The 27,483-nt window shown below is 40.3% G+C and overlaps 1 protein-coding gene and 1 long non-coding RNA gene across 27 annotated transcripts in view; one reads left to right on the top strand and one right to left on the bottom strand.

The window, feature by feature from the left end:
* Positions 1 to 27,483, top strand: part of LOC138762011 (R3H domain-containing protein 1-like) — a 205,339-nt gene that overhangs the window by 156,765 nt on the left and 21,091 nt on the right. For 25 of the 26 annotated variants that reach the window (XM_069935155.1, XM_069935149.1, XM_069935154.1 and 22 more), the window contains one exon: positions 472 to 572. In XM_069935155.1, coding sequence (XP_069791256.1) covers positions 472 to 572 — 101 coding nt within the window. Of the gene's footprint in view, positions 1 to 471; positions 573 to 9,246; positions 9,302 to 27,483 lie in introns of those variants that run through there. The other variant, XM_069935167.1, reaches the window with a different exon arrangement.
* On the bottom strand, positions 14,972 to 24,418 carry LOC138762018 (uncharacterized). The gene is made up of 3 exons (XR_011356715.1): positions 23,825 to 24,418; positions 17,245 to 17,459; positions 14,972 to 15,636 (listed from the first exon to the last, which is right to left on the bottom strand). It is a non-coding gene; the product is annotated as an uncharacterized lncRNA (long non-coding RNA).

Raw genomic sequence — 27,483 nt, 5'->3', positions numbered from 1 at the left:
GAGGCCAGCAGAATTTAGCAACAATGATATTTGTTGCAGCCTTTAGAACTGCTACCTCGCAACTCCAGGGACATGAATTTGATTCTGACTTTGGTTCTATCTGCAACTTTCTGCTGTAAATTTGTTTTTTGTTGGGTACTCTGGTTTCCCACCATATACCAAAGATGTGGGTTAATTAACTTGTGTAAATTCTCGATTTCGGTAGTTAAGTGCCAAAGCAACATTGGGAAATTGACTGGCATGCATGAGAGGATAAATTGCAGTGCTCCAAGGAAATAAAAGGAGAAATGGGCCTTAAGGGTTTAATCATTTACTCTTTTTAGAGCCAGCATGGGCCCAGTAGGCTCAATGAATTCCTCTCCATTGCAGTAATTCGGTCAAGTGTGATATACTTTGGTAATAGCATTGAAGATTTTGTTTTTCTGGACATATTAGTTTTCTCACATAGTAAGTTTTTATTTCTTTTCAAAGTTCATCAGCAGGTTTTCTGCAGCCTCCAGGAGCAGACCAGATGCAATTCCCTCGGCCATCTTCTCCATGTAGTTCTCAGCTACAAAGCCATCAGTGTGCAGGTAAGCGCATAAGTTTTGTTTCTCTGCAACTTGAGGATTTCCATGTGAACTAAAATAAGCAGGTTGTGGTCAGTAGTTCATGGCAGTTCTGTCAACTAAATTCAAATATACTCTCACCAAAAGAACACAACATTGTTGCATTTCCCTACCAGCTACAGCTACTAGGGATGAAGGTAAATATTAGTTTAGATGTATTTGAGTTTTCTTAATCACACTGGTCATAATTTTATTATTAATTTGAATATATTTTAATATTAATTTTGTGTAACATTTTGCTTTAATAGTCAAACTAGGGCGTAGAATTTAGCCACTCTTCAAAAATATTCTCTTTTGGATTGGGCTTGTTCTGGTTCGGTATGTGAACCAGTTATATATTAAAATGTCCTCTCACTACAGAGGATGGTACGAACCTTTGCTTGTATTCCCAGCAGGAAATTTTGTAAGATGAGGACAAATTTTCTTCAGTGGTAGGTAGGCTGATAGGTTCCAGGCCAAAATCTAACTTGGTTTTGAAAGGAATATTTTTGGGTTATTCTGGATTTATTTTGTTGTAGATACAAACTGGATCTGATAAAAAGTTACAAGTAAATATACGTAACTGCTGTTTAATCTGTTGCTAAGTTGAAACCTTGTGTCACAAATGATTCATCTGATTTATTTTAAGAGGTGTAATTTCTGCCTCTTGTATAAACCTGCATAATTATATTATTATTGAAGCTTACTGTGAATTTATATTACAGAATCAGTTAATCGTGCAGTATTTGGCACTTTATCAGGTTTGAGCTTGGCACTTTATCAGGTTTGAGCTTGGCACTTTATCAGGTTTGAGCTTGTATTCGTTCATTTCACTCACAGCTCTGATCTGAATTTCATACCATGAATTTAGATCCTCAATACAACTGACTTTACTGAGTTTAGAAGTGTTAAGTTATACTTTTTCATATCTATCAGAGCTATCTTAAGGAATTTTCGTTCATTTCACATCTTGAGGAAGAATTAATATAAAATCTCCCTAACATATTTGACTTGGCTTCTAAAAACATGTTAGGCCATTATGTTAATAGTGAATTTAAATAGTGTTCAAAGATTTATCCACAGCTACTACAAGATAAAAAGATTCCTCTATTGTCATTTAGTAATACTGAACAAGTAATATTACACAAATGTACCTTTTGCCTGCTGTGACCAATGGCAACCTCCAGATCCAAACCTTTGACATGACCTGGAAGCTTTTGGAAGCTCTTCTTGCCCTCAGCACCCAGTTCCGATACCTGATTGTCATTTAATTGGTCTCAGCAGCCAGCAGTGTGGTTCCCCATTGGGAAATCATCTGCAGCCTATGTGGAACCTTCAGACATTGAGCCCCTCACTGGTCCAACCTCATGGTCTCTGACCTTTTGGGTCATCTCCGTTTCTCCTCAACGGGGAGTGGGGGGGGGGGGGGGGGGGAATTCTCTGCTACTGGTTCCCTTGGCTGGTCTGCTGCTCCCTGGAGTTTGCAACCCCTCCTGGCCACTACCAGTGTAGGTGCATTTAGGGCACAGACTGCACAGTTGATGGATCTTAGTTTAAAAACACTTGTCAGCTCCTCAACATCTCAACAGAGTTGCCAGCATTATGACCTGTCAGATATTGAACTTGAAAAAGTTTTTTTTTAACAAGTTTGTCACCTATGCAAAGTAATTGTTTAGCAGGTCATTAAGGTCCTTAATATCGGAGTAGAGGAGTGCCAGCACCTTTGCCTACTTTATTGCTTTAGTGCCTTCAGGCTCCAGTTTTTCATTCACAGGGACCTGAATTTTAAGAAAATGATTTTGGTTGATTTCCCAAATTGTTAAATTTAGATTACCTCAAAAAGTTATAGTCATGGAGGAGTCACGTGATGGAGTAGTGGCCGGACGGTGAACTCCAGCCCTCTCCAGAAAAGTCGGGAAAAACGAGAGAAAATACAAAGGCACAGAAATACAAGTTAAAGAAAAGTGAATATAAAGGTGGAAAGAAGATGGAGACAAAAGGAGAAAAATCAAAATCAACGGAAAGAAGAGAGGAAGAGAAGACAACGGAGGAAAAAGGTGAAGGCCTTACCTGTCCGAAGAGGCCCGCTGCGGAGAGAAGACCCCACTACCTCAGGTCGGTAGAAAGAGAACTACAACAATGGCTCACAGAGCCGAGTAAAAGTGCGCAACCGCGCATGCGCGACTCCTCGCGCATGCGCGATGCGCATACAAAAAAACACACCGACGGGAGGGGGGACCAGCTGGGGAGTCGATCTCCACAGCCGGCAACGACAGCTGCAGAACACCTGCAGCAAGAAGACACCACAGAAGACAATGGAAACAAGAAAGAAGAGGAGGAAAGGGCAGCAAAGAAACAACAGATGGTCAACCTAGAGGAAGAAGAAGAGGAAGAGGAAGAGTACAGGGAAATAGAAGAAGAAAAGATAGGCAAGGTAAAGGAGGTACTTGCTCTTGTTAGAGGATACATGGAGTCATTTAAAGAATGGCAAACACAGGAATTCAATGATTTAAGAAGAAGAATAAACAACACAGAAAAGAAAATAAATAAAATGGATATGACCTTAACAGAAATGGGGAAAAAAATGGACAAGATGGAAGAACGGGCAATAGCAGCAGAAATGGAGGTAGAAGACTTAAAAAAGAAATTGGAGGAATCTAATAAAAAAACTAAAGAGACACAAGAATTACTAGCCCAAAAAATAGATATAATGGAAAATTATAACAGAAGAAATAACATAAAGATAGTGGGCCTTAAGGAAGATGTAGAAGGCAAGAATATGAGGGAGTTTATAAAAGAATGGATCCCTAAGGCCCTAGGATGTCCAGAACTACAGCAAGAAATGGAAATAGAAAGGGCACATAGAGCATTGGCCCCTAAACCACAACCACAACAAAAACCAAGATCTATTGTAGTAAAATTCCTAAGATATACTACAAGAGAAAAGGTGCTGGAGAAGACAATGGAAAAAGTAAGAGAGGGCAACAAACCACTGGAGTATAAAGGGCAAAAAATCTTCATTTATCCAGATATAAGCTTTGAACTCCTAAAGAAGAGAAAAGAGTTCAATGCAGCAAAAGCGATTTTATGGAAGAAAGGATATAAATTTACACTGAAGCATCCTGCGGTATTGAAAATATTTATTCCAGGACAACAAAACAGACTATTCTCGGATCCAGAAGAAGCACGAAAATTTGCAGAACAATTACAAAAATAGACTGAGGGATGAAGACGGGTAATGAGAGCAAAAATTATCACGATTGATATGTATGTGGGTAAAGACAAAAATAGACTGAGGGATGAAGACGGGTAAGGAGGGTAAAAATGACCACGATTGATATGTATGCGGGTAAAGAGGTATAAGAGTGAATAGAGACAACGGGCATATGTGAAAGTATCTGTAATTAGAGGAAAACATAGAAAGTATAGACAAGAATTAATAAGGGAAGGTAATGGAATAGAGAGAATAAGGAGGGAACTAAAAGAGTGACCTTTGTGACATATAAAAAACGAAATCTTTTCTGGGGGGGGCTGGGTGGGGGGAAAAGAGCGGTCACTGCAAAATCAGTTGACGCTTGCGAGTGGATTCGCAAATCCAAATGGAGAGGGGAGATGTGGTTGTCCGACAAGGGATAAAGGGCAACTCAGGAGGGGAAGGGGAGATTGGGGATAAAGAAGATAGAAATAGGAGAATAAGGAAAATGTTGGATGTTGTAGGAATGTTGTCTGGTAAAGAGTTGAAAATAAGAAAACAGAAATGGAAAAGGAGGAAAGGTAATGATGGAAAAACGGAAAGAGAAGATAAACAAAATATAAAATGGCTACGCTGAACTATATGACTCTAAATATTAATGGAATACATAACCAAATTAAAAGGAAGAAACTACTAAATTTACTGAAAAAGGAAAAAATAGATATAGCATTTGTCCAAGAAACACATTTAACTGAATTGGAGCACAAGAAATTAAAGAGAGATTGGGTAGGACATGTAACAGCAGCATCGTATAATTCAAAAGCAAGAGGAGTGGCTATATTAATTAGCAAAAATGTGCCATTTAAAATAGAAGAGGAAATAATAGATCCAGCAGGGAGATATGTTATGATAAAATGTCAGATATATTCAGAGCTTTGGAATCTACTTAATATATATTCACCTAACGAAGAAGATCAAAAGTTTATGCAAGATATCTTTTTGAAGGTAGCTAATACGCAAGGGAACATACTAATAGGAGGGGATTTCAATCTGAATTTGGATCCAAATATGGATAAAACGGGGAAAAAAATTAACAGGAAGAACAAAGTAACCAAATTTATAATTAAATCAATGCAAGAAATGAAACTTGTGGACATATGGAGGAAACAAAACCCAAAAGAAAAGGAATACTCATACTACTCGACTAGACATAAAACATACTCAAGGATAGACCTATTCCTGTTATCAGCCCACATACAAGGGAGAGTTAGGAAAACGGAATATAAAGCTAGACTATTATCGGACCACTCACCCCTGTTATTGGCAATAGAGCTAGAAGACATCCCTCCAAGAATGTATAGATGGAGATTAAACCCCATGCTACTTAAAAGACAGGATTTTAGAGAATTTATTGAAAAACAATTAAAAATGTACTTTGAAGTAAATACGGAATCAGTGGAAGATAAGTTTATACTATGGGACGCAATGAAAGCATTCATTAGAGGGCAAATAATAAGTTATGCAACCAAGATGAAGAAGGACTATAATCAGGAAACAGAGCAGTTGGAAAGGGAAATAATAAACATAGAAAAAAAATTAGCAATAAAGGAAGATACAACCAAAAGAAGAGAATTGGCGGATAAAAAAATAAAATATGAAACATTACAAACATATAAGGTGGAGAAGAATATAATGAAGACAAAACAGAAATATTATGAACTAGGGGAAAAAACACACAAAATCCTAGCATGGCAGCTTAAGACAGAGCAAACTAAGAAAACGGTATTGGCAACAAGGAAAAAAGACAAACAAATTACATATAATCCAAAAGAAATTAAGGAAAACTTCAGAGAATTCTATGAACAATTATACCGAACCGAAAACGAAGGGAAAGAAGGGAAAATAGATGAATTTTTGACTAAAATTGAACTACCAAAACTACAAATAGAGGAACAAAATAAATTAACAGAACCATTTGGAACAGTAGAAATACAAGAGATAATAAAAAATTTACCAAATAATAAGACACCAGGAGAGGATGGACTCCCAATAGAATTCTACAAAACATTTAAAGACCTAATAATACCGCCCCTCCTGGATGTAATCAACCAGATTGATGAGACACAAAACTTACCAGATTCATGTAAAACAGCAATAATTACAGTGATACTAAAACAAGGGAAAGATCCACTCTCACCAGCGTCATATAGACCAATATCTTTGCTAAACACAGATTATAAGATAATAGCTAAACTATTAGCGAACAGATTAGCAGAACAGGTACCGAAAATGGTAAATTTAGACCAAACTGGATTTATCAAAAAAAGACGCACAACAGACAATATTTGTAAATTTATTAACTTAATTCATGCAGTAGAAGGAAATAAAGCACCGGCAGTAGCAGTTGCTTTAGACGCAGAGAAGGCCTTCGACAGAGTAGAATGGAATTACTTGTTCAAAGTATTGCAAAAATTCAGTTTACCGGAGAAGTATATTAATTGGATTAAAGCATTATATAAGGGACCGTTAGCGAAAGTGACAGTAAATGGACATGTATCAAAGCAATTTAACTTAAGCAGGTCAACGCGGCAGGGATGCCCACTATCACCATTATTGTTTGCGCTAGCTATAGAACCACTAGCAGAATCGATAAGAAGAGATAATAATATAAAAGGAATAAAAATAAAAGACAGGGAATATAAAATCAGTCTGTTTGCGGATGATGTGATAGTGTACTTAACAGAACCAGAACTATCAATAAAAGAACTATATAAGAAATTGAAGGAATATGGAGAAGTGTCGGGATACAAGATAAACGTAAATAAAAGTGAAGCAATGCCTATGAATAACGCGGATTTCTCAAAATTTAAGGAGGAATCCCCATTCAGATGGCAAACGCAGGCAATAAGATACCTAGGTGTGCAAATAAACAAAAATCTAGGCCAATTATATAAACTCAATTACAATCCACTAATGAAAAAACTACAGGACGATTTAGAGCATTGGAAAGAGCTACCACTAACACTGATAGGAAGGATAAACTGTATTAAAATGAACATTTTTCCAAGGATACTATACTTATTTCAGGCATTGCCAATACAACTGACAGAAAAATTCTTCAAAGAGTTAAAGAAAATAATAAGGAGATTTTTATGGAGAGGGGGGAAACCGAGGATAGCACTAGACAAATTAACAGAATGGTATAAACAAGGAGGCTTACAATTGCCAAACTTCAAAAATTATTATAGAGCCGCACAATTAAGGTACCTATCAGATTTTTATCAAACAAGGGAAAAACCAGACTGGACGAGACTAGAATTAGATAAAATAGGGGAAAAGATACCTGAACACATATTATATAAATGGGACGAAAAATTGGTACAACATAGAACTTCTCCAGTATTACACCATCTCCTCAATATATGGAAGAAGATACATGTAGAAAGAAATAAAATAAATTACCAAATACCAAAACTAATATTGACGCAAAATAAGCTACTCCCTTTTACAATAGACAACCTTGCCTTTAGAAAATGGGAAAAAAAAGGGATTAAAAGAATAGAAAATTGTTTTTCAGGAAGTAGATTCTTATCCTTTGAACAAATGAGAGATAAGTACAATATAACGGGAGATACAGCGCTGGCATATTACCAACTGAGATCCTACTTGAAAGATAAATTAGGAAGCAACTTGAGTTTACCAGAGGGAAGTAACCTTGAATATGTGATTACAGATACAATGTTAATCAAAAGATTTATAAAAAATATGTATATTAAACTGCAAGAAAAGGAAAATGAGGAAACAAATGGTAAAACTAAACAAAAATGGGAACAAGATTTAAATATAAAGATAAAAAAGGAAACATGGGAGAAGTTATGCTCTGGAACGATGAGAAATACAATAAATACGAGGCTGCGTATGATACAATATAATTGGTTACACAGACTATACATTACACCGCAAAAGTTAAATAAATGGGACCCAACAGTATCTGATAGATGTTTTCGATGTAAAAAAGAAAGGGGAACAACAATTCATGCAATCTGGACATGTGAGAGAGTAGAAAAATTTTGGGATGATCTCAATCAGATATTAAATAAAATAACAGAAAACAATATACCAAAGAATCCAGAGATCTTTCTCCTAAGTAACATAAAAAATAAAGAATTTGGAATTGACTTGGAGGATGCACAAAAAAGATTTGTTAAGATAGCCCTAGCTGTAGCAAAAAAATGTATTATGTCAACCGGGAAATTGGAAGATAATTTGAAAATACAACAATGGTATATAGAAATGAATAAATGTATTCCATTAGAAAAAATAACATATAGTTCAAGAAATAATATCGAAATATTCGAACAAGTATGGGAGCCTTACATTAAATACAATAGCGAAAACCTACCGGGAACAAACATTACCTAAGTTGATGGAAGGAGAAGAGAAGAAAAAAATGGACTCAGTAGAATTTCTGGTGTATTTTTGTTGAATGACAACATTGTCTAACTGAATTAATGCAACCTAGATTGTATAACTAAAATGGATGAGAGGGGGGAGGGATGGGGGGGTGGCTTGGGAGGAGGGAGGGGGGAGGGAGAAAAAGTCACTGTAAATGTGTGGAAAAGAAAAAGTGTATATCATGGCTATTGTGATTTATGGTGTGAAAAATAAAAAATTTAAAAAAAAAAAAAAAAAAAGTTATAGTCATGATGCAATATAGTCAAAATCTTCATATATTTTAACAATGTTACATTACAACAAAGTTAATTTATTGATACTTTAAGAAGTTTAATACCACTTTACTCTTGACAATGAAGCATGGTATGATTGGTTTTGGGATCACAATGCATTCAATATGTCATTTTTGTAAAATAAAAGTTGTAGTTCATTGTCAAATGTCTTCCTTCAACTGAAATATATTTTCATAAATGAGATTATTTTTCCTTTTGCGTCCATCCAAAATAGTTGAGCAGCATCTTTTATTGAACAGTGAAAATTTTTTTTGTTCAGGTAATTTTATTCCCATGATTTTCATTCTGTTGCAGATTACAATCTTTTTAGGGAGGTGAGTTTTGGAACTTGTCAGTATTGGCGAAGCAAATTTTACTTATTGCCCTTCTAGCTACCAATAAAAGCCTTGTCCTCTGCAAAGCACACCTGAAAGACAACAATGCTCTTAGTCCATCGAGGCGGCAAGAATGAATTATATTCAGCTTGAACTTGTGGCTGTTTGCTGCCAAGCTGTTCGTAACTTTTCGAACATCCTGGAAAGTAAAGTTTATTCTCTGCTCTGATCATTTCCCTCAAGCCACTTGTTCCTGTGCACTCCATGTTGTTCCCAATGTCCAAGTGCAAAGGGATTGTGGGAATGGATCAAGAGCTGCTCTTATTTCCTCTCATATAATTGTAAATCTTATGGTATCGATGATGAATTCTGAACTCTTGTTTTTTTTATATTTTGATTTGTAGGTATTGTATCATGAATACATTTGTCACCCCTTCATTTTTTGTAAACCATTAACCACAAACGATATGTGGTACAGAAACAGACTCTCAGCCCAGACAGTTGATGCCAGCATTTGTGCTCTGCTCGATCTTCTCAACAGGCGGCATGGTTAGCGTAGTGGTCAGTGCAACACTGTTAAGGTGGCAGCAACCTGGTTTCGAACCCGGCACTGTCTGGGATGTGTTTGCACGTTCTCCCCATTTTTTTCTGCAGGGATTTCCTCTGGGTGCTCCAGTTTCCTCCCACTCTTCAAAACGTACAGAAGTCGTTGGTTTATTGGGTGGCCCAAACTGATAACCCGGAAGACCCAGTTACCTTGTTGTATGTCTAAATGTAAACTTTAAAAAACTTCCATCAGACAAGTCCATTAGTAGAAATAATCTCCTGGTTTGCTTCCTCATTTGGTGTTGGTCTTCGTCTCCATGTACATTTAAAACATTTACAACAATAGCTATTTACTGACATGCCTGTCTGGTGTCTTTTTGGATTATATTCTCATTCTACCTATTTTTATCTTGATGCCACCACTTGCTATGAACATGCAAAATAATCATTAGTTCGATCAGTGATTCTGTGGTGCTTTACCACACTGCCATCTCTCTCAAATTGTTGTCGTGAAAATGCTGATTTTTGTGGCGGCCCGAGCACTGAGATGTGGACCAGTCCACAAAATGGCTGACAAACACAGCGATTGCGTGGACCTGGGGGTGACACTGGCCATCGTCCCAGGTGACCTCTCGCACGGTGGGAAGACAGTGAACTGTGCGGGAATGCCAGCCCATCCCAGGCTGGCGCTCCGATGACGCGGTGCCCTGATATCAGCACCTGAGGTGCGTATAGGCACGATGGCCAGTGCAATAAATGCTACATTGGTGACCCTGAGAAGCCCAACCGGCAGTTGGACCCAAAGATGACAGTCTAGGCAGAGCCAGCGACCATCCACTCAGTCCCACTCAGGCTCCCAACGTTTTGAGTGTCGCAGCCACACATGATTCGAGCAGGCCGAGGCTCATTTCCAGCTTTAACACCTGCTACTTCTACGTTGTAAGTGCACTTGATCAAGATGCAGTGGCAAGGATCATAGACTTCTTACGGCAGCCTCCAGAGCAAGGCAAATACACAGCCCTCAAAGAGCTGTTAACCTACAATTTCAGGCTCGCGTGGCACAAGCGAGCCACCGATTGCTGCTTATAGATGGATTGGAGGACGTGGCCTGGTCCACCCTAATGAGTGAGATGTTTGCCTTAACTGAGGGCCACAAGCCTTGCCTGCTCTTCGAGTAGATCTTTCTGGAGCAACTGCCCGAGGATATCCGACTCTTCCTCATGGACAAGGACTTCAGCGACCCCTGGAGAGTCACTGCCCAGCATGTTCTGGAGAGTGAAGAGGAATACCAGTACCGTTGTTGACCAGGTCAGCAAGCCCCACGATCAGCCGACCACTTATCCAAGACCAGCAGAGAGGCAAGTTAACACCCCAGGATAATTCTGCTATTATCCTCAGCGAAGGGGTGCAGAGGTCCATCGATGCCACCTTCCCTGCAGGTTTCTGGGAAACCCCCTAGCCAACTGTCATTGATGGCTGCGGTGGTTGGCCCATGTGTGCCTCCTCTACGTTTTGGACTCCTTGTCAAGCAGGCATTTCCTGATCAACACCAGCGCCAAGATAAGCATCCTACACCACCCCCTCCTTTGCAGGCCTCGAGACCCGCAACAGCAAGCAGGGCCCAGCACTGAGGGCAACTAACAGCTCCCCCATCTGAACTTTTGGAACCTGCACCATACCCCTTCAGTTTGACAACAGCCAATTTATGTGGACTTCCACTTTCACTGCATCCACTCCTGAGTGCTGACTTCCTTAGTCCCCACTGCCTGCTTGTAGACCTCAAGGGATGGCGCTTGGTGCATGCCAGAACTTTTCAAATTCTACCTCTGGGAAAGACAAAACTACCTGCCCCCACTCTGACTCTATAACACTTTCAGACAATGATTTGCCAGCATCCTGGACTAGTGGCACCACAGTTCTCCGTGGCTGAGCCAAAACATGGGATAAGGCCCCACATTCTGACTGAGGGCCACCCGCTGAACGCCAGGGCACACCGGATCCTGCCTGAAAAACTCAACCTCGTGAAGGTGGGGGGGGGGGGTCCCAAGAAACTGGAGGGCCTAGGGATAGTGCAGCGCTCCGATAGTCCCTGGTCCTCCCCATCCCCAACATGATACCAAAAATGGCAAGGGGTGGGTGCAGAGGCCATGTGGCAACTCTTCCCACCTCAATGAGGCCACCACGCCCACCAGATATCCCTTGCCCCACATCCAAGACTTCGCCGTCAACCTGCATGGTACACGGGTGTTTTCCAAGGTGGGCCTCATCTGGGGATACCTCCAAATCCCAGTTCACCCTCAGGATGTCCCCAAGACTGCGATTATAAACACCTTTGGCCTGTTTGAATTCCTACGGATGCCCTTCGGGCTGAAAAATGCGGTACAATCTTTCCAGTGGCTGATGGAGTCAGTGAGCCGGGACTTCCCATTTGCGTTCATCTATTTGGACGATATCCTTATTGCTAGCTGCAGCCACAAAGACCACGCCGCCCACCTGAGACAACTGCACCTGGTTGAGTGAATTCAGCTTAACGATTAATCCTGCCAAGTGCCAATTCAGCCTGGAGACTATTGATTTCCTGGGGCACAGAATAAACAAACACAGGGCAACACCCCTCCCCGAAAAGGTCAGCACGGTCCAGCCCTTTGCCAAATCACCAACAGTAAAGGGGCTACAGGAATTCACCAGTATGATAAGCTTTTACCACAGATTCATACTGACAGCAGACCGCATCTTTGCGGTAATGGCAAGCAAGTCAAAGGACATTACCTGGGACAGTAAGTCTTCGAGGGTGTTCCAGAATGCCAAAGATGCACTGGCTAACGCCACCCTCCTGGTACACCCCAGACCAGAGGCACCTAGCGCTCTGTCAGTTGATGTCTCCAGCACAGCAGGGGGAGGCATACTGGAACAGCTTATTGAAGGCCAGTGGCAACCCCTGAAGGTCTTCACTGATCACCTTCCATAAGGTATCGGACCCATGGTCAGCCTGGCAAAAGAGACGCTTGTCCTAAGTGTCCAAATTTACCACAGACATATACCACATCGTGGGGAAAAGCAATGTGGTAGCCGATGTTCTGGACACCATGCAATCAAGTTGGTACATGCCCTTTCCCAGGGGTTCAACTACGTGGCCCTTGCCAAAGCGCAGCAGCAGGACCCTGAGATCCCCATTTTTAGGACAGCCGTCTCTGGTCTCAGGGTGAAAGACCTCCCCATCAGCCCAGGTAATCTGACACTGCTGTGCAACATCTCCACTAGCAGCCTTCGCCCCATCGTCCTGGTTGCATGGAGGCGCCAAGTTTTCTATGCCATACACAAACTGATGCATTCAGTAATATGAGCCATAGTCAAGATGGCGGCGAGCAGGTTTGTCTGGCATGGCCTCTGGAAGCAGGTCAGCCAGTGGGCCAAAGCCTGCACTCACTGCCAGTCCTCAAAAGTGCAGATTCACACAAAGATGCCCACAGACTTTTGTACCAATATAGTTTCCTGTGAGGTGAGATACCTATTTACTGTGGTTGACCGCTCCGAGGTGACCTGAGGCAGTCCCACTGGCTGATACCACCACAGAAACCTGCAGCAGGGCACTCATCAACAGATTCGGAGTCCCAAAACACCTAACCTCAGACGGGGGGGCACAATTTATTTCTGGGCAACATTGGTTAACTTCTTGGGGACACAGCTTCATCACACCATGACATACCGCCCTCAGGCCAATGGGTTGGTGGAGTGGTTTCATAGGCACCTGAAGGCAGCCTTGATGGGCCAGCTCAAGGGTCCCAACTTGGTGGATGAACTGCCTTGCCTCCTGCTGGGGATTTGCACCACGCCGAAGGAAGACTCCAATGCCTCTGCATTGAACTCCAGGGAAATTCCTGGCCCCCGACAAACACCTGGAAGACTCCACAGCCACCCTTGAGAACTGGTGGCAAAATCTGGGGTCCCTGGTCACACAACAACCGCAACAACACAGCCAGTCCAAACATAACATCCCCAGGAACTTAAAGACTTGTCAATATGTGGTTATGCGAAGGGCCGCACACAACAACCCTACAAGGGGGCCCTACAGGGTCATCAGGGATATCAGCTCCATTTTCATCCTCGAAGTCGGCGGTAAGAGGAGACCTTTACCATTGACCACCTGGTGCTGGCATATTTGGACTGTAACCAGCTAGTCTCCATTCCTCCCCTGCGACGAGGGCAGACCACTCAAGTCAATGGACAACAGCCCGATTGCTGGTTCTTGGAGGTGTTGTGTAGCGGCCCTTGCATGGACATGCAGACCAGCCCACAAAATGGCCGGTGCGGTGACTGCGCGGACCTGAGGGTTCTTCTCAGTGTCTGTGTAATGCGAATGCTACAATCTGACAATTAGTTTAGGATGTGTTGCTATTTCTGAATAAATACTATAAAACAAAAGCCATTTTCTCTGCTCTCAGCTATCACCGTGTTCTCTTCTCATTCATTGTGCAAAGTGTGAGAGCAAATCCCAAAAATGCACAAAAAAACATACTAAAATTATCTTTGGCTTAGCTCCCTCTTTTGAGCATTTCTGAGCGAGCACTATTTCCAAGTTCAGAAACTTACAATATAATTTGATACGTGGCACTTCCCACTACCACCATGGGTACCATTTCAATCAGCAGATGCAATGCAAATATTAGCAGAAACAATTTATTCATCCAAGGAAAAAGCACAGTCAATGATAGAGTTGTCAAATTTCAGCCAAACCTAGGATTGTTTGTGCAATTTTAATTAAATGAGAATTTCACTTCTCACTGTAACTCCTTGAAGTTCAAGCTCCCTCCCACAAGAAGTGACATTGATGACCAAGTCAGAGAAGAGGAAGAGAAAAAAATTGACAGATTTTGGAATAAGATGCTTTCAAAAGAGGAATGAATAACTAGATGCATTAGCTGCATACAGTTTGGGAATAAGGCACCACCTATTGCGTGACCCATTTACAAAGTAGTGACACCATTTTTTGTGTGCATGCTAGGCAGGTGATTTTCCACAGAACCACACATGGTAGGCTTTACTCCCTTGATGTCCAGAGGCTGCAATTCATTCATAGAATTATGATTTGCAAAGTAGGCAATTAATAAAATTCTAGTGAATGAATGAGTAATTAGTTTACCTAAAGTTTGTTCTCTTTCATTTATGGACTGAAACTAAGTGGAAAAAAATATCAAGTCAACGGATGAAGTTTGCATTGGGAGTGCTCATCTGTTTGGAAACTTTTATCCAAAGCACTAAATTGAAATTTAACAGATTCAAATGTAAAGAAGCATATAAATTACTCTTTGAACATTTTATGTTTTTAATAATTCTCTTATTAATTGATTGGCATTTTACATTTTCCTGAAAGAGTCTAGTTTGTGTTCGGGTCTTATACAATGAGTAGCAGGGGCATAGAATGTACAGAATAAAAACAAGTCATTGTACAAAACCAATTCACGCTGCTCCATCTGCAACACATAAACCTCCTTCCCATATTTTAATTTGACCTGTATGTTCTTTAGTCCCTTTCCCTTTCAATGTAATCCAGATTTTCCTGAACTGAAAACCTTTGATGCTCTCTTCAAGGTTCAAGTTTCCTTTTATTGCCATGTAGTAATTCATTAAAAATGTAACATGAATAAATTTTGCCTGCCATAAGGCAGAGTCGCCATTAGTATTGCCCACTGCCGCTTTCCAGAGAAAGAAGCAAAAGAGAGCCCCTTCAGAGTTATTGGGTGTCCATGGATTCACCTCCAGAGCTTCTGCAGCCCTAGAGTCCTTTTCAAGTTATCAGCAACCCAAGCTCCAGATCCAAACTTTCAATATGATCAGGAAGCCTTTAGTGTTCTAGGCCGTACAAGAGCCCTTCTTACCTTCATCACCCTCTCAAATCCCAACACCAATACTTGGTTCCCATGAACTGATGTCCAGCAGCCCACAAGGGCCCCTCAACTGCAAGTCTCCTGCTGTCCGTGCTAATCACTTCATCTATTTCTTGCAATGTGATCTGCATTCTGTTGCTCTTTGAGCAAAGAGATTTATCCAATATCCTTAATGTATTTATTAAATTGGATAGTGAAGGATTGCCTCTCAAACTGAAAGCCTTTGCCTTTAGGGATCAGAGCTGGGTTCCATTGTTGTTTGTAATCTATTTCAACAAAATGGATTTTGCAGATGATGGTGAGATTGAGGATGTTGTGCACAGTGAAGAAGATTTTCAAAGTTTGCGCCAGTATCTAGTCCAGCTGTAAAAATGGAGTGCAAAATGTCAGACAGAATTTCACGTGGAAAAGCACGGTCAATGATAGAGTTATCAAATTTCAGCCAAACCTAGGATTGCATTTAGGGAGGACAAACTATGGGAAGACTTGATGGTAGGGAAATGTGGAGTGCAGCAGAACATAAGGATCTGGGAATACAGATACATATTTCCCTTAGAGGTGTCACACATAGGGTCATAAAGAACTTTTGCAACATTGGCCTTCATAAATTAAAGTTTGAGTCCAGTTTGGAATGTTATGTTGAGGCTTTATAAGGTATTAGACCAAATTTGGAATATCATGTGCAGTTTTGGTCACCCACCTACCAGAAAGAAATCAATAAGATTTACAGTGCAGAGAAAATTTACAAAGATGTTGTCAGGACTTAAGCTGAGATATCAGAAAAGGTTGAATAGGTTTGACATTATTTTCTGGTGTATTGGAGAATGCAGGGAGATTTGATAGAGGTATACAAAAGTATGAGGGGAATAGATAGGGAAAATGTTAGCAGGCTTTTTTCCACTGAGGTTGGGTGAGACAAGAACTAGATGACATGGGTTAAAGGTGAAATGTTTCGAGGAAAAAAACTAGATAGTTGTAAATTTCCTACTCACTGCTGCATGTATTGTGTAGAACTCCAGTCAAAAAGTACCATCTCTCTAGATTGCTGAGTTGAAGTGAATTAATACCATCCTGTGCCACAAGTTTCCTGGATCACTTGATCTATATTACCCAATCAGCTTCCTGCTGATCTGAGCTTTTCGAATCCAACTGCCTGAGTCACCTGATTCCAATTGTCAGGTGCAACCTTCAAATAAAATCTCTGTTGAAGTTTGCTCCATGTTCAAGGGGAACTTCACTCAGAGGGTGGTGAGAGTCTGGAACGAACTGCCAGTGGAAGTGGTGGATGTGGGTTCAATTTCAACATTGAAGAGAAATTTTGATTGATGTATGGGTGGGAGGATTGGAGGGCTGTGGACTCGGTGAAGGTTGCTGGGATGAGGCAGATTAAGAGTTTAGCATGAGCCAGATGGGCAGACAGGCCTATATCTATGCTCGAGTATTCGATGATACTATAGAAAGTAAGAATTTATTTTTTGTTCTCCTTCACAATTGGAAACATTTTCATTACATTAGATGTCTCGAGTAACATCTCACTCCCCTTTTCAAAGGAAAAATGCATCATATTGATATAATCTATTGTGATTGCATAACTGCAGAGTATAATCAGACTTCTCAGGAACATCACCCAGTGGAGTGGTTGGATTGGGTTCAAGATTTTCATTTGTTTAGCCATGTAGTAAAATGAATATTGAGTTTATCAAACATGGTACTAAGCAAAAGTAGATGATCCAACTTTAGCTAATAATTACTTCTTGAAATTGTACTATTTTTGGGAATTATACTTGTGTCTGAAATAGTCTAAGCAGCTGCAACTTTCTGGAAATGCCTCCTGTTTATAAAAATAATTTGTCCAAGATAGTTAGCAACATGCATCCAATTACAGTTGCAATCAGCTGATGAATTATTTTATCATGCTTGCCAACAACAAAAGTTTCAATGTTTTATCTTTTTTATGAAAAAATATAACACCTCAGTAATTATAGTTGTTCATGTCAATCTTGGTGCCATCCATTTGCCTTGCTGACAGATTAATGGCCGGCATATGATTGTCATCCTTCAGCAAATGATATCTTCCACAACAAATTTGCTTCAAGATCAAGGCATGATTGGAATTTCAGAAGTCCCAAGTCCTAAATGGAAGTTGCAAAGTTGTTCACAGATATTTTTCCATTTGATCATTTAATCTGGAAAACAATACAAATAGCTTGAGATTGTACATTGGATTTCAGAGAACTTATTCTCATTATTCAAATTAGTCAAGAAATTGTTGTACATTCATCTTGCCTGAAATGGTCTTTGATCAATCCTTTTGTTTTGAATATTTTAAAAATTTGAACCATACATGCAACCAAATATATTTCAAAATACAAATATAATAATATATTGAGCATCAGATACATGATCATAATACCCCACCCCCACAGTCCAAAGAAGGAAAAGAGAGTACATAATAAAGTGTTAGAATGGAATAAAAAGTAAGAATGATAGTGAGAACGGACCTCTGAAAGTATTAAAATCCATCCAATCTAAAATTCATATCTATTTAATTGTTAATGGGATTCCACGCAGGTCTTGGAGGCTAAGAAGAACATTTAGAAATCTTAAAAATTAAATATTTAATCCTTTTCTGTAGATATGGGTCCCAAATTTGTAAAAATATATCATTTTTTTTTCCTTGAATTATGTTATTTTCTCGAGGGGAACACAACTGTACATTTCCCCATTCCATTATTTCAGTGTGAATCAGATTTCCAAGAACTCCAATAGATTTTTTGGGGCACTACTAATGCAATTTTAACAAATTCTATCTGATATATAGTTAACTTCAGTTTTGGTCTTATCCCTATAATGTTAACTAATAAAAATAATTCTAGATTTTGTAGATTTGTTCTTAAAAATATCCTAATTCTAGCCAAAAAGGTCTTACTTTACACAAGAACATGTTTGATTATCTAAAGTACAAGGTCTGTTATGAGTCGAAGGAGTTTTGTCCCTGACAAAAATTGAGCTTCACTTTTTTGTAATTTTGTGTGTGCAACTTCAACTTTGTCATAGAGATGTTACTCAGGGCCCAATTATTGTTTATACTTGATATTGTATACACATACCATTAAAAATTAAACTGAATGACTGGTGGTGCTTCTGTCTTGGAGTTGACTTTTTATTCAACAAATTATTTGACTTTTAAATGTATAAAAACACATCATAAAGTAGAACAAATATTGCAAAGAGATCATAAAGGGTTGCAGACCCCAAACCTTTATCGAGATGCTGTCTGACCTGAGGTTTTCCCAGCATCAGAAACACATGATGCAGATTCTTGAATCCAGAGAAACACACAATCTGTTGGAAAGTTGGGAGGTCAAGCAGCAGTGGTACAAGAAAAAAGAATCATCAAGCACTGAGGAGCAGATACACAGCCAGATTTTGGAATGGTGCAGGCTTGTAGATATGGATGACTTCAACTTCCCTAATATTGACTGGCACCTCATGACTGCAAGAGGGATGGATGGGGCTGAGTATGTCAGGTGTGTATTAATAAGGATTCCTGGCACAGAATGTGGACTGGCTAACGAGAAGAGAGGCCACACTGGATCGAGTTCTGGGTAATGAACCTGGTCAGGTGGTGGACCTCTCAGTGGGGAAGCATTTTGGTGAGAGTGACCACAACTCCCTTAGCTTCAACATAGCTATGGGAAAGGATAACAGACAAAATGGGGAAGGGCTAATTATGAAGGGATGAGGAACTAGCAAGAGTAAATTGGAAACAGATGTTCAAGGGTGAAAGCACAGAAGTAATGTGGAGAAAGTTGTACTGGGTTCAGGATAGGTTTGTCTCTCTGGGACAAGGAAAAGGGAACCGTCGCTGACGAAACAGGTGAGGCAACTAGTCAAGAGGAAGAAGGAAGCAATTCTTAGATATAGGAAGCAAGAAGCAGGAAGGGATCATGAGAAATATATGGTAGTTAGGAATGAGCTAAAGAAAAGACAGGAGAGCTGGAAGGGGGCATGAGAGGGTCTTATAGGATTAAGGAGAACCCCAAGGCATTCAATGCGAATGTGAAGAACAGAAGGATGATGAGAATGAAGGAGGGGACACTAAAGGTTAAAGGAGGCAATATGTGCCTCAAGGTTGGGGAGTTCCTAAATGAATATTTTGCTTCAGTGTTCACAGGAGAAAACGACATTAATCAGAGTGAGATTGAAATAGAACTGGCCTGTGTGCTGGACAATGTGAAGATTAAGGAAGAGGAAGTGTGGATCTTCTTAAAAACATTAAGATTGATAAGTCCCTGGGCCGGACATGATATACCTCAAGCTGCTGTGGGAAGTGAGAGAAGAAATAACTGGGGCAGTAGCTATGATCTTTGAATCCACTTTGGCTTTAGGGGAGGTGCCAGAGGATTGGAGAATAGAAAATAATAGTCCCTTTATTTAAAAAAGGTAATAGGGCAAATCCTTGGAATGATGGACTGGTGAGTCTTATGTCAGTGGTGTGCAAACTGTTGGAGAAGATTCGTAAGGGTAGGATCTGTGTGTATTTGGAGAAGTATAGTCTACTCAAAAATAATCATCATGGCTTTGTGAAGGGAAGGCTGTATTCATGAGCCTAATTGAGTTTTTTGAGGAGGTAACAAAATAATTTGATGAGGGTGGGGCAGTAAATGTGGTCTACCTAGATATTATATTAGCAAGGCATTTGACAAGGTCCTCCATGAGAGACTCATTCTGAAAGTCATGAGGTATGAGATCAGTGGAACCTTGGCTGTGTGGATTTAAAAAATGGCTTGCAGGAAGAAAGCAGAGAGTAATAGTGGAAGGAAAGTATTCTGCCTGGGTATTGGTGACTAGTGGAGTGCACAAAGATCTGTTCTGGATCCCCTTCTTCTTGTGATTTTTATAAATGACCTGGATGAAGAGGCAGAAGGATGGGTCAGTAAGTTTGTAGATGACAAGAAGGATGCAGGAGTTGTGGATGGAGCTGTTGTCAAAGGTTACAAAAAGATATAGACACGATGCAGATTTGGACAGAAAAGTGGCAGATGGAGTTCAATCTGGATAAGTGTGAAGTGATGCATTTTGGAAGGACAAATCAGAAAGCTGAGTACAGGATTACTAGTCAGTTACTTAAGAGTGTGGATGAACAAAGGGACCTTTGGGTTCAAATCCATACATCCTTCAAGTTTGCTGCACAGGTTGATAGGATAGTTAAGAAGTTCTATGGGCTGCTGGGCTTCATTAATAGGGGTATCGAGTTCAGGAGTAGAGAGGTCATGTTGGAACTCAAATCTCTGGTAAGACCACACTTGGAGTATCATGTTCAGTTCTGGTCACCTCATTACAGGAAGGATGTGGAAGCTATGGAGAGGGTATAGAGGAGATTTACCAGGATGTTATCTGGATTGGAAAATGAGTCTTATGAGGGAAAGTTAGAAGAACTGGGACTTTTCTCTTTGGAGTGTAGAAGGATGAGAGGAGATGATAGAGGTCTACAAGATTGAGAGGCATGGATAGGGTGGACAGTCAGCACCTGTTTCCCATGGCAGGAATAGCAAGCACCAGCGGACATATGGACAAAGTGAAGGGATGAAAATTTAGGGGAGACATCAGGGGTAATTTTTTTTTATGCAGAGAGTTATGGGTGCCTGGAATGCCTTGTCAGGGATGGTGGTGGAGGCTAAAACATTAGGGGCATTTAAGAAACTCTTAGGCATATAGATAAAAGAAAAATTGAGGGTTATGGGGTAGCGTAGGTTTAGTACTTTTTTTAAGGAATACATGGGTCTTTACAACTCTTTCATCTTGTATTCGAATATGTGAGTTCTGAGACAACATATGGATGAAGGAAAAGGTTCTTTAAAGTTGTTGTAAACATCACCATGAGGCTGCAAGCCTCCATTACAAATCTATCAACTTTAGTCTTCTGCTCCCTGGTAGCCCTTGCTGGCAGCCAAGTATAATCAAACGGGAGCTATAATCCTTAAGGCATTGCTAGTTGCATTGCAACCATGATCTCTATCATTACAACAACATCGAGGGCTGTAGGGCCTGTGCTGTAATGTTCTATGTTCTACGTATTTTTCAGTAGCCCCTTCACACTGGCACCTTGTCCTAGTAATTAACAGCCAATATACCAGTTAGGGTCGATGTGAACGCTCCTTAATCGGCACATCCCCGAGGTCATCTGATGCCTGCGTGCTGATAAGCCCAGTGTGAAGGGTCCTGGACTATCCAGGAACAAAGTAGTGACGCATTGATGACGTTTTTGCATGAGTGCAGGAACGTGAAAGAAACAAAAGATTAAAAAGGAGGTAGAAACTTTGCCAACCTATATAAACCTTTATAATTTTTTTTAAGTTGGAGCAAGGGAGAGAGAGCGATAGCGGACCTGCCCCCTCAGAATTCTGTGCAACAGAGAAACCCCTCCATGAATGCTCCGTGCATACAACCCTTTCATGACCACTTGGAATTCTGGGAGGGCAGGTCCACCATCGCCCAGTGTTTTTATAAATTGCCTACTATTGCTGCTACCACTTTCAATTTATAAAGGTTTATATAAGTCGGCACAACAGGGTCAACAGAGCTCATACTGTGAACATAGTACATCATGCATGATTAACTTTAAATACAAGATCAAGATTTAGGGCTGGTCCACTATCGCTCGATGTATCACACTGACATCAACGGTGGAGGATAGACTCCCCTATCCCCAGTGTTTGATTTGTGATGAGTGTGAAAGGACGCAGAGAACCAGTTAACAGTGATCCAGTGTGAACAGTCAAATAATGTCTTCTTTAACCGGTTTACTGAATGGCCAGTTTACTGGTTACCCATTGTGAAAAGGGCCAGTGTCTTTCAACATGTCAGAGATGCTGATGAAGGGTTCTGGCCTGCAGCGTTGATAGTTCATTTTCCCCCACTGGTGGTGCTTGACCTGCTGAAGTTCTTCAGCAGTTTTTTTGTTTTCAGGATCTAATTTTCATTTGAAAGAGCATGCTCTTTATCAAGCAAATCTTGTAGCAGGGAATTACAAAATTATTGCAAAGAAAGGGGCACTGAGCCCATCTGTCTGCAACTGCTCGATGTTTGACAAATGCAGGTTATCCAATTCTCTTTCAGGTGTTTTATTCCCTTTCAAAGCCACAAGCAAGATCTATTTCTTCATGTCTTTCAGGCATTGATTTCAAATCATGAATATTTACTGTGTGGAAAAGATTTTGCCATATTATCTGAGTTTCAAATGGTTGTCTCCTTTAAATGTGTCCTCTTATCCTTAAACCCTACAATCATTGGAGGGAACTTGTTTTCCTTCTCCTTTTTCTTGAATCATTATTTTGAACACTGCTATTGGATCTCTTTCCCTGCTCTAAAACAAATTCTGGTTTATCCACATTTTTTCATGTCCTTGATTCTGGTTGGATTCTCCTTACAAATCCTTTCTCCACCCTCTTATGAATTGTCATCCTTTTTCCTGAATGTGATGACTGGAATTCATGAGAATTCCATGTAACTTGGCTTTTGTGTTTAGAAATGGAGACCTCAGGACTCCATACATTAATCAATTTCTCACCAAAGCACCTGAGGTTCAATCTGTGCACCCACTTTACCACAGAAAATACACTTTGCAGAATTGAAATTGTATCTTGAATATTACTGGGTAGAAGAGGAATATTGCTTAAATGGAAAAAAACTTTCCACCCACCCATAGACAATGGTTACTGGTATTATGTCCTTTATAAGTTTGGAAAAAAAAATCAGACATTATGTAAGGAAGATTAAGATCTCTTTCAATAAGACTTGATGTCTATTTCCCAATTGGAATGATCAAGATGCGGGGATGCAGTAAATGGGCACGTTTCATCAGATCTCCGGAAGCCGTTGCCCAATTTCAAGTCTGCTTGAATACCAATTTCAACCTTGGTTGGTGGATGGGGTTAGATCTTGAAAATCAACCTTTTTTTTCCCTTTCCTTTTAATTTTTACTATTCACAATATATTTAGATTGGAATACTAGTCCATGTCTTATTAATTCTATATGATATGATATCAATCCAAATGTATATTTAGTTTATATGAACTTATAATGTATGGCTGCATGATAAAATTCAATAAAAAATAATTTTAAAAGAAAAATTATATCTGTCAGCACTTAAAGCACAAAAAGGATTTGACCAAATTATATGATTGTGGAGGCATTTTTGAATGTTCACACTTCCTTGCAGTTTTACAAGTGACTATCATTTCAGAAGTTAATTGTACAACTGGGCTCAGGGGGTGGATGTTTACAGTTTGAAAATTGAAAAAAAAATTGGTCTGTGAAGTTTGTAGAGTATTTAATGAAATAAAAAAAATATTTTATTCATAGTTCTTTTTCAAATTTGCTTGCATCAAATTCAAAGAAAATAACCTCATTGACACCACATTTCCACTGTACAAATGTAGATTTGATTATTGTCATGTAATAAAACAGAAAACGTGATATACTAAATTTCCTTTTGTCTACCTTGAGGCAGACAAATATTTGCCATCAGCTGAAATTGCCCAGTACCTCTTAGAGAAAGACACAAAACAGAGTCCCCTCAGAGTCAGTGTCCATGGATTTGTCTCCTGCGCTCCCACAGCCAAATGGCCTTCCATCCAAACCATTGGCAACCCAAACTCCAGATCCGAACCTCTGATCAGGAAGCCCTCAGCACCTGTTGTACACTGTTGTTTTGATCTCAGTTCTGATACCTGGAACCCCTTCGAGCCTCACTTCAAGTCAACAACAGCCCTCTGCCAGTAAGTTCTTCAGCCTCCAAGCCCCTCACTCCTCCCCTGCTGTGGTAACTAGCCTGTGGGTTGTCTCCTCTGCTTCTCCTTATCAATTGGGGGGTTGCCTCCCATTTTCTGGAGCCCTGCACCAATCTTTGCTTTCCTGGAGTCTGCAACCCCCTCAAGGTTGCTGCAAATCATAGGTGATGCCCAGACCCCACAGTCACAGGATTTTAAAATTGACCGCTGTCTGCTCCTTTAACAGGCTGTTTTGAGACTGTGCAGAGCTGACAGCAGCCGGACTGGGCAGTTGGACCCCATGGGGGAACACTATGACTCCACTCCATGCTCTCCATGGGTCCACTTGAGTAACTCAAGTAACAAAATGAAATTTTGCTCATTTTATACTGCTCTGCGCACATCCCCCCCCCCCCCCCCCCCCCCCCTGCCATTGTGACATGTTTTGTGATTCAAGATGCTTGGTGAATTTAATCTTGAATGTGACAATTTTGTGTAAACCTCTGATACAACAATGTGATATAGATTTCAGCTGAACTTGAATATTCATGCATACTGTGCATTACAAAGTGCCATCCAAAAAGGTTGTTGTTGGAATGAGCTGAAAGGAAGATCTCATTGTATTCTTAAAATAAAATGTGCTTAACTTTTAGTTTCCTTGTTGAAGTGCGCTAATTTGGGATAGAGGAAAAGTGACCGTAGCAGCTAATTCCCATACCTGCATGGGAATTGTTTGGTTCTCACTTCATTATTCTCTCTTCTGATGTGGTCTGAAACATGAATAGTTTTGCTTGGGTACACAATTCATGTCACCATTGAAGAGAATGCAATCTCTGCAAAGTCCAATCCTTCACTTCTGTTCTTTGATTCTTTGCTAATGACCATTGTTTTGCTTTGGCTTGCTGTTGCAGTACTTAAAGATTCTGAGCAGTCCTTTGATATTTTTGCTGCGATTGAATGCCTTGTGCTATCTATTGATAAGGGCTATTCATTCTACCGTCATAATCACTCCACAACAGTTGCAATATTACTGGCTCTTTACTCAGCTCTGGATCACCTAGACAACAGCAACATCTACTCTTCTTTGACTCCAGCTCAGCTTTCAACATTCATACCCTCAGTGCTGGTCAACGAGCTTCAAAACCTGGGCCTCTTACCTCTCCTCCCTCCTGCAACTGGATCCTTGACTTCCACATCATGGATTGGTGGTCGGTCCACAGGACCATAAGAGTGGCAGGGAGAATCACTGGAGTCTCCCTCTTCTCACCCCCTTCCCCACCCCACCCCCATCAGCGTCATCATTGGAATAGTTGTCTGAAGAATGTGTGCAAAATCATTGATGACCCCTTCCACCCTGCACGCAGCATCTTTTCAGCTGCTCCTATTGGGAAAGAGATACAGGAGTATGAGAACCAGCACCGCCAGGCTGAGGAACAGCTTTTTCCCCCACAGCCAGTGAGAATGCTGAAGGACCAATGGAAGTGATCTCTCTGACCATCCGAGACTCATACACGTGAAACAATATTTGTTTATTTGTATATATGAATACTTGTCCTGTATGTGTATAGTTTGTCTCTGTGTGTTAAGTCTGGCTGTGTCTGCGTGTTTTGCATGAAGGACTGGAGAATGCTTTCTCGTTGAGTTGCATTTGTGCAATCAGGTGACAAAAAACAAAATCACAGTCAGTATGAATCGGAAACAACCTCTCATTGACAGTCAGCACAGGCACACTTCAAGGATGCATGCTATCCCACTGCTCTGCTTGTTTGCAACGCATGTCTGTGTGGGTGACATTCAAATGCTGTCTATAAATTTGCTGATGACACCATGGTTTTTGCAGACTCACAGCAATGAGGAAGTGTTCAGGAGAGAGATCATCACAACAACAACCTTGCACTCAACGTTAGCAAAACTAAGGAGTTGATTGTGGACTTCAGGAGGGGAAATCAGGAGAATACGATCCAGTCCTCATCGAGGGGGTCAGCACTGGAAAGGGTTAAGAACTTCAAACTCCTGGGTGTCTTCATCTCTGAAGATTTGTCCTGGGGCCTCCATGTTGCTGCATTCACGAAGAAGGCTTGCCAGCGTCTATATTCTGTGAGGGGTTTGAGGAGATTTGGTTTGACACTAAAGACTTGCAGATTTCTTTGTATTGTTGAGAGCGTTCTGACTGGTTGCATCACTGTCTGGTATGGAGTTGCCAAAGCATTAGACAGGAAAAAAAACTACAGAGTTGTGATCTCTGCCAGCGCCATCTTGGGCATTTATGTTTTCATTGAGGACATCTATAATAGGTGCAATCTGAAGAAAGCACCCTCTATCCTCAAGGACCCTCGACACATTTGAGAAGGAAATACAGGAGGCTGAAGATGAACACCCAGCAGCATAAGAACTGCTTCCTCCTCTCTGCCATCAGATTTCTGAATGGATAATAAGCCACAGACACTACCTCACTTTCTATTTTGCTCTAAATGTAATTTATTGCAATATTTGCCCTGTCATGCTGCCACAAAACAACGAATTTTGTGTCGTGTTCATGTCAATAAATTCTGATTCCATTCCAGTGGCCATTATCAATGATGAATGTGCAGAGACTACAAGGATAGAGACATGCTGAGTGAGAGGACAATAACATGTTGACATGGAATATTTTGAGGTGACCACTTCGGTACAAAAAAATGAACGTAGTGTTTCAAAAGTGATGCACTTATCCATGAGAGCAAATGTCTGCCTTAATTTTTAAAAGTTCAAGTAAATATGACCTTGTTACAATGAATGACACTTTAAGACCACCTATGTTAAATTTTGATCACTGCATCAGAGAAAGTACTTTGTCATTTGAGGAAAGCTTGATTAAGATGGGCTAGTATTCTTTGGACTTGCATTGAAAGTGTAAAAAGCATTGACTATGGACTGGGTGCAGCTCATTTGAACAAGGAAGAATAATAGTTCTGCACAGACTAGGAGGGCCGAAGGGGCTGTTTCTGTGCTGCAGTGCTCAATGGTTCTATGATCAGAGGAATCGAGGGATTGGACAAGAAATTGGTTATGAGTGTGATATGAACATGTTGACTGGCTCTGCTTGTCGAAATGGTTGATGGTTTCTGCAAATATTACTTATTTTTAATTAGACCACAAGATTTGTACTGAAGCTGCTCTGATTATACTTTTAAAAAATTGCATTGAGATGGAACTTTTGAACCACTGTTGATCTGATTGTGTGGCTATAGGCATGACCAAGACATCTAAGATGCTGAGGAAATTGGTTTAAAAATGATGCTCAAAAAGAACATTTTCAAGTCAATTTTAAAATGTCAATTAAACCAGGAAATTGGCAAGAATATTTCCCCAATTATGTTGTTTGCCATGGAGCTATAACATGATCTTGTGTGCCCATTGTCAAATAATTTAAATTTGGGCTGTATCGTTGCCTTA

This window comes from Narcine bancroftii, chromosome 4 (assembly GCF_036971445.1).
Source record: "Narcine bancroftii isolate sNarBan1 chromosome 4, sNarBan1.hap1, whole genome shotgun sequence".
Classification (NCBI taxonomy): domain Eukaryota; kingdom Metazoa; phylum Chordata; class Chondrichthyes; order Torpediniformes; family Narcinidae; genus Narcine; species Narcine bancroftii.
The sequence above is the reverse complement of the archived record's forward strand: the minus strand, read 5'-3'. Positions and strand labels throughout refer to the sequence as shown.